The following is a 15,236-nucleotide window of genomic DNA, read 5'->3' on the forward strand; positions in this document are numbered from 1 at the left end:
TTTAGTTGTACACCTCTGAAAGATAATTAAAACCCATGGTTACCTAGAAATGCTGTCCGCATAATCCAAAAGTTTTTTTTTTTTTTTTTACTGCTGTCAATTGAACCCAAAGAATAATTTACGGAGCATAGGATATCCTTACCACATGCTAACCATCATTTTCCTATGATGGGCCCCCTGTAAACCCAGTGGCCTTTACTTGTGAGACACATTGTACTTGCTTCTATTCATGCCTTTGTAACAGATTGCAAGACCCTTGTTAGAAACAAACATCTTCTGTCTGTGCCTGGGAATTATATTTCATACCGATCCACTTCACTTAGCTCAGGAGGCATCAGAATACAACCAATATCTAAGAAATCTTAGAACAACATTCCATCAAGAAGGAAAAAATCATTTTTGAGAGAGAATATTCTTTACATTGGATGTTCCAGCAGCTCTTAATTTCTGGCTCTTACTTGTGGTTGGTTTTATGGAGGACACACTTCTTCTGAAGATTGCTTGACGAACATTAGGTGTCTGAGGACAATTTTAAAGGCTGCAAACTGGCCTTTCACACCAGATAAGCTAAAATGGTATGCGATTTAAAATTTAGCTGGTTTCTATTTTATTTTTTTCTTGCAGAATAACTATTTTGAGGATTAAATGTTTTCAACGTGACATAATTTAAAAGTGCCATAATCCAACTCAAGAGGATACCATAAGTTTCAAAACAACATTTGTGTAAGATTCCTGGAAATACTATTTTTAAAGTTAATGTGTAGGTCTGATAAGGCAGTAGGTATTAATGGTGTGCTTTAGGTAATTTACAATGAATTATCCTAAAATTAACCATAAATGGATGATGTGCTTGCTGTTCTCTTTTGTTGTGGCGGTGTTGCACATTTTTGGGAGAGGCTTCTGCTGCCCTGTGCAATTTTGCGTTGTATACAGTCAAGTAAAAATTTTACTGTAAAATCACATGGAAACCGTGGACTTTTTCGGCATATTTGAACAGGCAAACATTCAAATATTGTCTACAGATAAAGGTTATATACTTGAATTAAAACACAAGAGAAAAGTGCCTTTTCAATTGACTTCTTGTAGGCATTTTGTATAACTGCCCACCAGTCAGATTTTTCTCTATTCTACATCATGCAAAATTCCACAAGCTACCCATTCCAAAAATCCCCTATCAGGGCTTTGACTAGGGCAGTCCATAACCCCCTTATTTTTGTGAGACATTCCTTGGTGGATTTGCTTGTGTGCTATGGATTATTATTGTGTTAGACTAATTTCCGGTTCAGTTTAAGCTTTATCGGTTACCTCACTCTCATATCACGCACACACTGATATGATGCAGACTATATAGTTGACTTGAGAACTATGAGCTCAAGTCAAGTATGAAGCACCCCAAACTTTGCAGTTTCCTTTCCCATGGTGCAGAGTAAGTCATGGTTCTGCTCCTAAAGTCATGTCCTTGGTTTGCAGGGAAGCATGTCTTTGATCACTGTTCAGCACATTGTTCCAAAAGGCCCAGTCTTTGCCTGTATGTTCAGTGACAAACTGTAGATTTGCTCTATTCTCTTTGGACAGCAGTGCCCTTTTCTTAAAACACCTCTCATGCAGGTTAAATTGATGCAATCTCTTTCTGATTATACATGCATGCACATTGATTCCAACTGTTGAAAGAGCGTTCTTTAACCACATGCTGACTGCCTGCCGGCAGAATGGCTCCCCTGCACAAATTGCCGTAGCTGTACTGCGGCCACCTTTAAAGGGTATAGTGGGCACGTGCCCGCCACGTCACTGAGGAGCCGTTGCCAGGCACCGGCGATCGCTCCTGATAGAGCAGGAATGGGGGTCTGTCTGTTTAAGCACACAAATCCACATTCTGTCAGGGGAGAGGAGACAGATCGTGTGTTCCTAATATATAGAAACACTCATCGGTCTGCTCCCCCAGTCAGTCACCTCCCTTCACAGTTAGAACACACACTGAGGGAGCACAGTTAACACCTTGATCGCCCCCTAGTGTTAACCCCTTCATTGCCAGAGACATGTATACAGTAATCTGTGGCTATTTATACCACTCATCGCTGTATAAATGTCAATGGTTTCAAAAGTGTCCCATCTGTCCGCCGTAATGTTGCAGTCCCGATATAAATCGCAGATCACCGCCATTACTAGTTTAAAAAAAAAAAAAAAAATGCCATAAATCAACCTATTTTGTAGGCGCTTTAACTTTTGCGCAAACCTGATTGAAGCGTATTGTGAAGAATATTGTGTTTTTTTCCCAAAATGTTCTATTTGTGGGAAAAAAACATAAATTTTGTTTGCGTACAACATTGCACTACCGCGCAATTGTCAGTTAAAGTAACGCAGTGCCATATCACAAAAAATGGCCTGGTCAGGAAGGGGGTAAATCCTTCTGGGGCTGAAGTGGTTGTAAAGGTTCCCGTTTAAAAATAAAAATAAAATAACAACCATGCCATACTTGCCTCTACTGTGCAGTTCGTTTTGCACAGAGTGGCCCGATCCTCCTGTTCTGGGGTCCCCCTCTGGGAAGCTCTCTCCCAAGGGGTTTACCTTGCGGGCGCACTCCCGTGTCATACACTCGGCATCCAGTGTATGACTCGGCCCCGCCCCCTGGCGCCTGCGTTATTGGAATTGATTGATAGCATTCAATGAAGAGCTGAGAAGGAAATTCGGGGCATAGGATGCATTAAGGTGAAAAAACACAAAGGTTTACAACCCCTTTAAGCATTAAATAGCTCTTGGGTTAAATTTGATGGGCCAGGCAAGTCTATACAAATTAGCAGATTTGAAAGCTATGCCACTTGTAGATTATTTTTCTTACTTACTTGATTGATTTTTAAATCATTTGGTTTTTTTTTTTCAAATCCCTTGCCAGGCTCATGGACATCCACAACTTGCTCTCTGAGGAACTTCGAGAGCTCTTTTGATCTTAGCATGATGATGCTGTGTACATCAGTAGCAAAGAGAACACCAGACCATATAGGTAGTCGAGGTTTAAATAAGATAACTTCCCTCTGCATACTGCCAAAATAAGGTTCTTATCCTATCCCCCATTGGAACACCTGATTCTATTTTCATGTATTTGAATAGTGTCAAATCTGGGTGTGCTTACTTTTTCTATGTGACAAATTGGCATTTTTGTAGATTTAGTTCATGAAAATGAATACACCACATCACGTTAATGTGGCATTTGTGCAACTATATCACCTTTACCTAGAAGTACTATTTGAATCAAGATCTAATGTTTGTTCAAATACATTGAAAAAGTACATTTCCATACATACTTTTTCACATGACTGTATGTCACCTGTAGAAAAGCTCTTCCCTCAGTTACATATGTATTATTGTGTGTAATATATGCATCAAAATCATTTCAAGACCTCTTTTCTGAATAACTGGGCTGAGGGAGTTTGAATATATTTTATGGTCCTGTACCCAGATTTATCCATCCTGCCCTCCAGATACTGAAAAGAGCACCATTGAGATTTGGGTATTTTGTGGCATTTTGAATTAAAAAAAGAAAACACAAGTTGATTTGCTTTGGTAGTGGTCATATCCACTCCAGAAGATCTGTCAACCATAACTGAAACATCTATAAAATGTTGTGTACATAGGCCCATAAGATCTGATAACCATTATTGATGCTTTCATAACCTCAAATGTAGATTGCTGTCATACAAGGTGTATAGACCTCCTAGAAAAAGATGTACACAATATGCAATTGGTGCAGAATGCAGAAGTCCAAATGTAAACTGTGTGTAGAGAAATCTTCACTACACATCTGCATAGGAATAAATAAAAGTCTGTTAGAAGCTCCTATTAATTTATACATTGAAGCATAGTAGACAGAGTTCAATAGCTTCATTGATGAATGAACACAGGAGTGATTGCTCACTGTGTTCAGAAATGAAAACGGGGGCTGGTAAGCACATGTTTATTAGCCCTCCACTCTAAAACCGATCTCCCACATTGATGCAGCAGCTGCACCTGGCGGGGGGAGGGAAAGCTGACCAACAGCACTGTGGGGAGGAATTCCAGATGATTGGTGAGGGAGGGTCCACTACAGACGGGCTTGGAACAACAGGGAGGATGTTATGATTTTGTTTTTCTTTGTAACTCCCCTGCAGTACCAAAAGCCGGTGGGTGGGCAGTGGAGGGAAGCCGGTAGCTGCAGGGAAGTCAGTGAATCAGTGTTGTGGGCAGGATCAGTGTGGGGGGTAGAGAGAATGGTGCTGTGAGATTGGTGTGGAAGGGGGGAATAATAGTGACAGGGGGGGCTGCATTTTAGCTGACTGTAGTAAGGGGGTAAACAAGGGGAAAAATTACAGTGAAGCGGCAGGTGGGTGTGGGGGGGTGGTTGTCACATTATAGATGAATAGCTCTGATCAGCGGATTGTCATCTGCTAATCGGCTCATGGTTTGTTCGGCAGAGACTGCTGGATAGTTTTGCTTTAATCTCATGGTGACCATGAGCTTTTAGCAGTAGAAGGAATGTCTGGCCAGCTGGAAGCGGTGGTGTACGTCTAAATAAATTTTTTATTTTGTGCATCCACTCCACCACCATGAAAGCCAAACAAGCAGCTTACCAGATTTTTAGACTTTGAATGATAAGAAGTCTAACTGCATATTATGAATCTGCTCAGGGCACTGTGAAATGCAAGCTGGGACTGCCCAAACAAATCTCGGACACAGATGGCACACTGCATTAAACATAAGAAGAGAATCACAAATACGCTACAGTGCAGTCAAAAAAATGATTATTCTAAAAACAGACAGGTAGTCACAAAAATATAACAGAGGGAGAAGCATGTAACAATGTTCTGCTTGACTGAGTGGGTGCAATGCCGTCAGCACTAAGCTCCACCCACACGTTTTGTCACAAGAGATGTCCAGGAGCTCATGAAAAGTCTACTTTACTCACAACCCCCCTCCCACAAATACAGAGGTTTAAAAACGGCAAAAGCAAAGCTTATGCAAATTTGCATTATACTGGGATTTAAGTATTCAGTTTTCCTGGGGGTCCATGGTGATACCCTTGCCTCACAGAAGCCTTGAAAGCTGGGCCAAGCAATTTTATTTATTCTTTTTTGCTTACACATTGTGGCTGTGTGTGTGCAAAGCAAACCTTAGTTTTTTAAAGGTCAATGGATTCACGTCCTATAGGCTCTGGTTAAAGTATTCTAACTTGTATTCAACAATAAGTGTGAGATGGAAAAAGAGCAATCTGGAAAATTTATACCATAGCCATTTGAGAAAAGGCGTTTTACAGTTTATCGTGGACCTGAACTCGGTAAAGATTATGGGCCAGATCCACAAAGACTTACAATGGGCGTATCGGTAGATACGCCGTTGTAAGTCCGAATCCCCACCGTCGCAACTCTAAGCGTATTCTCAAGCTGAGATACGCTTAAATGTTAAGATACGGCCGGCGTAAGTCTCCTACGCCGTCGTATCTTAACTGCATATTTACGCTGGCCGCTAGGTGGCGTTTCCATCGGCGATCTACGAACGTACGTCCGGCCGGCGCATTTTTTTCTGTCGTTTCCGTAAGGCTTTTTTCGGCGTATAGTTACCCCTGCTATATGAGGCGTATCCTATATTAAGTATGGATGTCGTTCCCGCGTCGAATTTTTTAAATTTTACGTTGTTTGCGTAAGTCGTTCGCGAATAGGGCTTTGCGTAGAATGACGTTCACGTTGTAAACATTGGCTTGTTGCGGGTTAATTTCGAGCATGCGCACTAGGATTCCCCCACGGACGGCGCATGCGCCGTTCAAGAAAAACGTCAATCACGTCGGGTCACATAACATTTACATAAAACACGCCCCTCTGTTCCACATTTGAATTAGGCGGGCTTACGCCAGCCTATTTACGCTACGCCGCAACTTACGGAGCAAGTGCTTTGAGAATTCTGCACTTGCCCATCTAAGTTGCGGAGGCGTAACATAAATATATACGTTACGCCCGCTCAAAGATGCGGCGATCCTCGTGGATCTGGCCCTATGTTTTTGAAAACATCTAGAAATAGTCCAGGAAATCCTCCTGGAGCATTGCAGTGTGCTTTCTAGTGTGTGAGAGTATGTCTAATCATTCCTGTGCCTACAGAATTTTTATCTGCAGGGGAAAATCTAAGACTGGTATCTGACTGCTAGTCTCAGGATAACCTCAATCTCAGTACTGTACTGTTTTCCTCACTGCAGGCTTTCTAAACTAAGAAAGCAAAGCCCTTGCTCTACCAAGATGGCTGCCATACAGAGAGATCATAATAATAGTGTTAAGATTAGCTGCATGGAGGCCACAAGCAATATCGGTGGATAGACTTTGCCCTCTGCCTGGCCTTTTTTTTTTTTTTTTTTTTCCTTATTTAGGACACCGATACAGACAGGTATATAAAATATACACAGAAGGTACAATTCCTCAGCCACAGCTGAAGTAAGTGTTTAACATAAACATCCAGCCAAGATGATATACGTGTTTCATTTATTTTTACACAATAAAAAGGTGAATTATGGATCCAGCGTATCTTTGTTTCTATATCTCTGTTGCAAACAGAGCCGGGCACCCATTCCGTTGTGGAGACAGCTGATCCTAGGAGGGGCAATTGTCTTAGGGCCCTTTCACACTGGTGCGCTTTTGCCGCGTTTTCGCTGTAAAAATAGCGTTATTAAAACGCTCCCCATGCCCCTCTCCATTGAAATGAATTAAAAACGCGGTAAAATTGTGGCAAAACCACTGGTTTACCGTGATTTTAACGCTCGGTTTTTACCGTGTTTTTACAGCGGTTTTTAATTAATTTCAATGGAGGGGGCATGGGGAGCGTTTTATGGGCGTTTTAATAGCGCTATTTCTACTGCAAAAACGCGGCAAAAGCACACCAGTGTGAAAGGGCCCTTAGAGCGGTGAACTCCCATATATTATTATACATGTTAATAGAAAGTATGTCCAGGGGATTTAATATGTAAGCGTTGTGATAGTCTGTTGCCCTAGAATTTGTTGAGGGCCACAGTCCTGAAGAATGCAAGGCCTACATCTTGATTTTAGAATTTATAGCGGTTGTATCAGAAGAGCAAATTGAGGAGTGCAAACGTTAAACGGACTATGGAACTTGGCTAATACTACGAAAATTAGGAACCTGCCTGCTCCCTTTTGAGGCCAGCTACCAGGGTCCTCTTTAAATTGTAGTTTCATGTGGCAAAAAATAAAAAAATCTGCTCCTAAACAATATTTCCATTTTGTGAATGTTAACAGATAATTGTATTGAAAAACAGTGAACAGGGCAGAAATAACAAATTTAATGAATTGATCCATTGTGTAAATTTTCAGAAATGTTCTAGATTCTTCATTGGTAATAATGGGCTGCAGATATTCTACTTTTTTTTTTTTTTTAATAGGAATCAAGGTCCTTGTTTTGTTTAATAGGATATGTAAATTCAAATACAGTATATCAATTCTATTTTGGCATAACGGAGTTATGTAATTTTTTGATTCTCTAACTTCGGAATGCTAAACAAATCTTTTCTGCCAAAACTTTAGATTATTTTATTATTGGGCCGTTGTGTAGAATTCATTATGAAGGAAAAATAATTGTATTATTCATTATTAAAATCAAGTGTGGATAATATGCAAAACTGCTGAGCAGCTGGCTTTGTTGTGGTTAAGTTGGTGTTGGCTGTGTAGGCTTTGTGGTTAATAAGTGGTTTACGTGTAGTTTAGGTGTTTAAAGAAAGATATTTGCTTCATCCTCTCTCAGGCTGTAGGGTTTGTGGTTGAAGACTGACAAACTGCAAACCTTATACTGTAGTTGTAAAGTTGTAAAGCCATCTTCACAAACTGGGGCCTTTACTACCAAGCTTGCAATGGATCCTGGGCACGTAATGCCATGGTATTCAAGCATAATTGCAGTCATATACTGTACTGAATAAAATATATTTTCTTGCCATCGCAAGGATATCTGACTTTTAGGATATCTGATTTTTGAGCCCTTAGCAGGCAAAAGTCTTACTGTTTTTTTTTTTATAACTCGCAGTATACAGTACTTCTGTTTTGGCAACCTGCTATCCTATGCACGATATTTTGCTATTAAGGCCAGGCCAGAATCTGGAAACTTTAGTAAAACTATCCTTATTGAAAATACAACAAACATTTAAATATAGAAACAAAAACACCACGGTCCCATCTTAATAAAAGGTCAAAAGGATAATCTGAGTTTGTCCATTACATGTGTGGGAACCCACATTTCATTGGAGCCAGGTTGCTTTTAGTTACGGTATGTCTCTGTTCACAGACTTGCGTTTCATAAGTGTGTTTCCATTAAACTTTTGCCAATTAATACTTCTGTGCTCATAGCTGGAAGTCTGGAAAATGTGATCTATATACGGAACAATTTGAGAAACACTGATGATCAAAGTGGGACCAGTGGTGTAGACTTTGGTGTATGTTTAAATGCCTTCCCTAAGAGTGCCTTGGGCTATTGTTTTGCATGATTCCTACAAAGTTACTATGTTGCAGTCTGATCACTGTGGGAGACGCGAGTGAGGAAATGCTGCGTGGAGAAGACTGATTACATTAGTTTCCCAGATTCCTTTCTTCTGGCTTGGCAAGGTGTTTTACTGGAACTCAAGGATTGCTTTTTAATAATAAATTACACGTTTACTGTATATGTTGGTAATTTTTTCATGCAGGCTTGCTAGTCGGTTCACTTTAAGATCCTGTGTTGATACCTTCCCCTACCACTGGAGGAGTAGCAGTAATTTTGTGTTTAACCCTCTCCCCCATGGCTCTTTTTTAATATAGGACTAGCCCAAGCAGGGGCAAAATTTGTCAGATGGAGGCAGGGCTGGACTGAGACAAAAATTTGGCCCTGGACTTCATCCAGACAGGCCCACTTTAATTTTGCAAACACGCATAAAAACAGTATATAAACTATACGCAATTGTGCAAAAAGTAGCTTAACATAAGGAGTCCTCACGCACCTCTTTTTTATTATTTCACTTATTCTCCTATGTATTTTTATCATCCTTCCCACATCACTGCATGAAGTGGAGGGCGAGCTGCACAGCCATTACTTTGACAGGCTGTCTCTGAAACCGGCCCACTGAGCCATCGGCCCAACGGGAAACTCCCTGTAGTCCCAATGGCCAGTACATGCCTGGATGGAGGAACTCATGCAGGTGGATGTGAATTTCATCTTGTAATATTTTATTTTATTTTTTTCTTATGTGGGTGGTATGTATGAACCTGTGTTTATACCACACGTGTAGTACATTTCTAAGCAGAGACCTAAAGCTGAGCATTGTGTTACTTTGTTAAGTTGATAAGACACAAGTTCATCTAGTTCAGTCAACTTTTTAACTTTTGTGTTAACAGTTTTGATGTAAGAAAAGATTAGATTACATTTCCTTTAAAGCATAGGCATCACATGATGGGCTTTTCACTTTACAGTCTAATTCAGCAAGGGTATTTATGTAGTCATTAAGAGTATTTTTCCTGTTTCAGAACCAAAGGCCGGGTTCGATATTGCATTCCAAATGCTGGATACTGATGGCAATGAACAGGTGGAAAAGAGGGAGTTTTTCAAGGTAAGCATTTACTTTTATGCCAGTACCTCTCCAATATTTCTGAGCCCCTGCAATCCTTCTCTGACCTTACTATGGCTATTTGAGTTATGTCTTCACTGATTTAAATGCAGTAAACTTAAACTGAGATTGGTTACTATGTGCACTTTGCACATTGCCAAGTATCTGTTTTTCTAACCCTGATCGTGAAATATTGTTGAAATCCCCTTCTTGATTGCATTTGGGATAGAAATATGTAAGTCACTATTGCTGACTTGTTTTGCAGTGTAATAACTGCTCCTATATTTCTATTATTTATATCCTGACATGATCCCTTTAAGGCAGAGTAACAAAATAATTGCCTTTTCAGTAGGATTTACTATTTATTCTTTATGCCTATAAAGGCTTTTTCAGTACCCTTCTGTGCTGAAAATCAGATGTTCACGTTTTGCTGCTGTTGTTATGATATTTGGGGTGTTTCACTCAAATGTAGAGTGCGGGGTGGGCCGCCACTGGAGAGTTAGCTGGGAGCAGTGTTGTGGATGGCTTTATATGTTGTGGTTAGTATTTTGGGTTAGGAGAAGCCAGTGAAGGGATTGGCAGGGGCAGCAGCCATGGATCGTTTAGTAAAGTGTATAAGTCTAGCAACAGCATTCATGATGGACTAAAGGGGGATGGACTAAAGGGGGATAGCCTATGTAAAGGTAGGATAGTAAGGAGGGAGTTGCAGTAGTCAAGGCAGGAGATAACAGGAAGTGAATAAGTTGTTTTATGGTGTCGTTCAGTAACCACTTGTCGACCACTGCACGATCATTTACGTCGGCAGGATGACACAGCTGCGCAAAGGAATGTACCTACCGCAAGCTCCGTGAAAGTGGCTGTGGGACCCATGGAGTCTAGGTCCTGGCAATTGTGTCACGAAGCTGCAGAACAGGGAGATTCTTATGTAAACATTTCCCTGTTCTGCCTTGTGACAGGACACTGATCTACTGCTCCCTGTCATCGGGAACAGTTATCATTGTCTCACTGGTAGCCCAGCCCCCACACAGTTAGAATCACTCCCTAGGACACACCTAACTCCTTCCTCGCCCCCTAGTGGTTAACTCCTTCCCTGCCAGTGTCATTTACACAGTAATCGGTGCATTTTTATAGCACTGATCACTGTATAAATGACAATGGTCCCAACAATAGCGTCAAGTATCCCATGTGTTTGCCATAATGTCGCAGATCGCTGCCATTACTAGTAAAAAAAAAAAATGAATAATGAAAATACCATACAACTATCCCCTATTTTATTGACGCTATACCTTTAGCGTCTTGCGATTTTTATTTTTTTTTCTAACTAAAAATATGTAGAATTTCCCTGTTAAAAAAAAAAAAAATATGTAGAATAATACATATCGGCCTAAACTGAGAAAAAAAATTCTATCTTTTTGGTGTTTTTTTTTTTTGTTCCTAGCGCAAAAAATAAAAACTGCAAAGGTGATCAAATGCCACCAAATAAAGCTCTATTTGTGGGGGGGAAAAGGGACGTCAATTTTAGGAGCAGTGCCGAATCGCAAAAAGTGCTCTGGTCAGAAAGGAGTTCTTTTGGGACTGAAGTGGTTAAGGAGGGGCAAATTCTGTAACTGTTGCAGAGGTTAAGCTAGCGAGATTTAGCCAGTGATTGGATATGGGGCCCAAATGAGAGGTCAAGTCTAGGATTACACCTAGCACCCTGGCATGTGTGGCGAGACCTAATATTGGTAAAGTCACGAGGGGGGATTGGGAATGAGCAAATATTACAAGCTCAGTTTTAGACAGATTCGGGTTCATTTACTAAAGCTGGAGAGTGCAAAACCAGGTGCACTTCTGCACCCAAAACCAGCTTCCAGGTTTTAGTGCCAAAGCTCAGTTGAACAAGCTGAGGTTATAAGCGGAATGGCTAAAATGCACAGGTACACCAGATTCTGAGTGCACCAGTTTTATAAAAATCCCCCCAATTGAGTTTGAGGAAATGCTGTGACATACATACTCATTTGTCTTTCAGTAAATTTGTCATATGTGAAGGGATTGAGAGGTAAAATGGGGAGTAGAAAGATAGATCTAGGTGTTGACTGCGTAGAGGTGGTATTGGAAGCTGTGGTTAACCACTGGCCCAGGGAAGAGGTGTGAAAGTATAATAGGAGGGACTCAAGGAAAGAGCCTTGGGGTGCTCCAACAGAAAGAGGAAAAGGTGCGGAGGAGATAGTTGTATGTGACACTGAAGATGTGCTTAGATGGATAGCAGGAGAACCAGGGAGAAGTGGAGTTTGAGGAGGAGTAGGTGGCCGATTGTCAAAAGCAGCAGAAAGCTCAGAGTACAAGTAATGGAGTTAGTAGGTCATTGGTAAGTTTTAGTACATTAGTGTGGTGTTGGGGGAGAAAGCAGGACATTGAAGATCTCACCACAAATTGTATTGATCTTTCGTTGAAATGATTGGCAATCTCCTGGGCAGTAAATAAGTCAGTGGGTGGAGGTAGTGGAGGGTGAAGTAGGTAATTAAGGGTAGAAAGAAATGATGAGGATTATAGGAGAGGGTTTTGATGAGAGAGTCGTAGTAGGGTTTTTTTGTTAGCAGTGCGGAGGAAGGAGTTGTATTTGAGATGGGCCTGATTTGTAGAGGGTGAAGACTTGCAGGGATTTATTTTTACACCACACTCAAGACAGGGTTGCGGTTTTATGTCATAAAGGCAGTCAGTAGCAGAGTAAAGAAGGGCAGAGTTGAGGTGGTGAAGGTTTCTACAGGTAACAGTTTACTGGTTGGAGGCATAAGAAGGTTGGAGACAGGGGAAAGTGTGGAACTGTTAAGGTTGTAGTAGGAGTGAGGAAAAGGGGTGTTGGGCTGCAGGGAGGTCAGAGGTGGAAGAATACAAGATTGATGGTGTTGCTATTGGAGTGAGTGGCAATTTGTGTCCACTGCCTTATGTTAAAAGAGGAGGTTAGGTTGAGTAGTTGAAAAGTGTCTGAAGCGTTCACATTAACGTCACTGAAGATGTTGGTGGGAACTTCAGAGGAGAGAAAGTAGGGTAGTCATGCAGAGAAGTCATCTGCAGTTCTCAGACAACCTGGAAAAAAAGACAAGTATAGTGAACTTCAAAAGAACAGAGGGACAGAGACGGAGCTTCGTGATCCATTCACTGAATGGGAAAAATCTGGGAAGAGGAGCTTTAGTGTTGAACTGTGCATATAAAGTATGCTTGTTGCTAGAAGAGTAGGATTGAACATGTATGTTGGGCATATAGTTGTGACCCTAAGATTATGATTTGTGTCTGGGGCTTTCTTTTGACACTTGAGGAAAAGGTGTTTTGCTTAAGTTTAAATGTCTGTGAGACTACAAACATTAGATTTTTGCCTTTCTAGACAATAAAACTGCATAAAGAAAATGCAAAGAAAAGATTAGACCCTTTGACTATACCACAGACTTCATCATACATGTTGAATGTTTTTTTCTCCATTTAACTTAACCAAAATGTACTCCTTTTGAGGCTTTTTCTAGCATATTGCTTGCTCAAAGAAGGATTAAAATAATTATTTTGTGGTAATGGTGCCCTAAAAATAAATTCTGAAATTCACGCGCTTACTTCAAAACTACCTGTACTAGCACTTTATAGTACTTTAATGAAGCAATGGGTATTCCAGATATGAGAGGGGGGGGCTCTATATTTAACGCAAATATATCCACCCCATTTTAATAGAAACTTATTCTGGGAGCATAATACAAGTGTTTATATAATACGTTTTAATTCAAGACAATTTTTTATTCTTGCTGGCATTTGAGGAATGAGATGAACACAGAAGGTATGTGATCTGTTTTTATGTGGAAATGTGACTGTTTTAAAAAATACTTGTGTTTGCTCTACATTGTAAGATCACTTTAAGAAAATTAAAGCAGAACTCCACTCGTAATGTTTCTCTGCTTTAAATTGGGTGTCCAGGGCTTAACTTTTCTGGGTGTTTTTGAGTTTCTAATCTGACAAACCATTTCCTGTTCAATCGCAAACAGAAATTAATCTTTTGGAGTGCCACTTTAAAGAATAAATGCACTTTCATTGTAAACAGTAACTGTTATATCACTTTTTACCCTAGTCAGCCATTCCAAGTATTTACAGTCTTAAAATCATAATTGCTTCAGTTCAGAAATTCCTGAGAAACAGCTGTTGATGGCAGCTGGATACTTAAAACAGGTGGAACCATTGCTGAGAAGGAAAGGACTGGCAGACAGCTTGTATTTAATGAGGGTATCCATGGAATCTCTTTAAAGGTGCTTGCAGTTTGCTCCTCCCTGTAGGAATTTGAGACTCTATCCATCAGAGGGTGAGGGATGCTGGGGATGCTTTCTTTGATATAATTACTTTTGTGTTTGTGGAGGTCTGTAGATGGCTTAAAGCATTTGTAAAATAAAAAATAAAAATCCTGCTCCTTTAAAGCATGTTATTCAGCACAGTGCTTGTGCTGTCATTTGGCCCCCTGTATCACCTGGCTGATCCTGCTAGTTTCTCACTCCCCCCCCCCCTGTATGCTGACACCAATATATCAGGGCTGCTGAGCCCATTGTAAGCGTACGTGCCGCTGTCAGCCAAAGCTCTCATCTGTCACCTGTGTCCGCTCCTCCATCCTCTCCCTCCTCCCCCTCCCTCCTCCCCTGTCTGCTCCGTGTCCATGGTGCCCCCTCTCATCCTGCTGCTCAAATTTTCTTTTTAATATCCTCTGTTTTTTTAATGTAGACTGTGACTGTGCTTTATGAAAAAATGCTGTATATACCTTGTTTACAGAGCGCTGATCTGCATTTATTGACCAGCCTCTCTCCTCCTCCCCTCCTGACTGATGTCAGCGGGCGATCCCAGGCCCTGCCCACTGTATCTGTTGGCCAAGAGAGAGGAGATAGGAGGCAGGTCAAAGAGCACAGATCAGCTCCCTGTAAAAAAAAAAGGTATATACAGCATTATTTTTATAAAGCATAGTCGCAGGGGGCCATTGGTTGGGTTAACCATTTTAAGCTGGGTACTGGCTAAAAAAAATTTCATTCAACCAAGCGGACTGAATGAAAAGAAAAACTGTACAGATCACTGGTGTAACACATGCAATGTTAATGCAGCGGCCCCCCTGCTGAACAATTGTGTTCTGACAGGGGGAATTCCCCCCCCCCCCCCGCACAACACGCTGATCAGATGCTGGTTTTCCAGCATTTTCCTTTGACAGAAGCCAGCTGTGAGACTGGCTTCAGTCGGACAGGGTGCTGTACACACAGGCCAAAAGTCAGCCGCTTCCTGCCGAACAGACTGTTTTCAGCCTGTGTGTACCCAGCATTACGGTCAGCAAACCTGGCAGCATTGTTGAGGATACTAGTCAAACTTTCATATAACATGAGCATTGAAGAACGTGAGGGGGGACATCTTGTCTGAAGGACTGAGAAGGTTGGGATGGCTATTAGGGCCTAGGAGACCAGAAGAGTGTCTGGGAGGGCTGAGGCGACTAGCAAGTCCAAGAGGGCTGGAGGAAGTCCTAAAGTTTTGGGTACAGTGAGCAAACCCAGTGGGCTGGAGAACGCTGTTAAGGCCAGGAGTAGGTCAGTTCAGCAAGGAACTGCAAGTCAAGGCAAAGTAAGCCTAGGTGCCAGGTGGCCTGGTATTTCTCTCAGTTGTTGCA

General features: G+C 41.3%; 1 protein-coding gene across 1 annotated transcript in view; it reads left to right on the plus strand.

The window, feature by feature from the left end:
- The window catches only part of MICU2 (mitochondrial calcium uptake 2), a 538,279-nt gene that overhangs the window by 432,078 nt on the left and 90,965 nt on the right, over positions 1 to 15,236 (plus strand). Inside the window, 1 exon segment of the mRNA XM_040339327.1 lies at positions 9,510 to 9,592. Within this exon segment, the coding sequence (XP_040195261.1) occupies positions 9,510 to 9,592 (83 nt within the window).

Source organism: Rana temporaria, chromosome 2 (assembly GCF_905171775.1).
Source record: "Rana temporaria chromosome 2, aRanTem1.1, whole genome shotgun sequence".
Classification (NCBI taxonomy): Eukaryota; Metazoa; Chordata; class Amphibia; order Anura; family Ranidae; genus Rana; species Rana temporaria.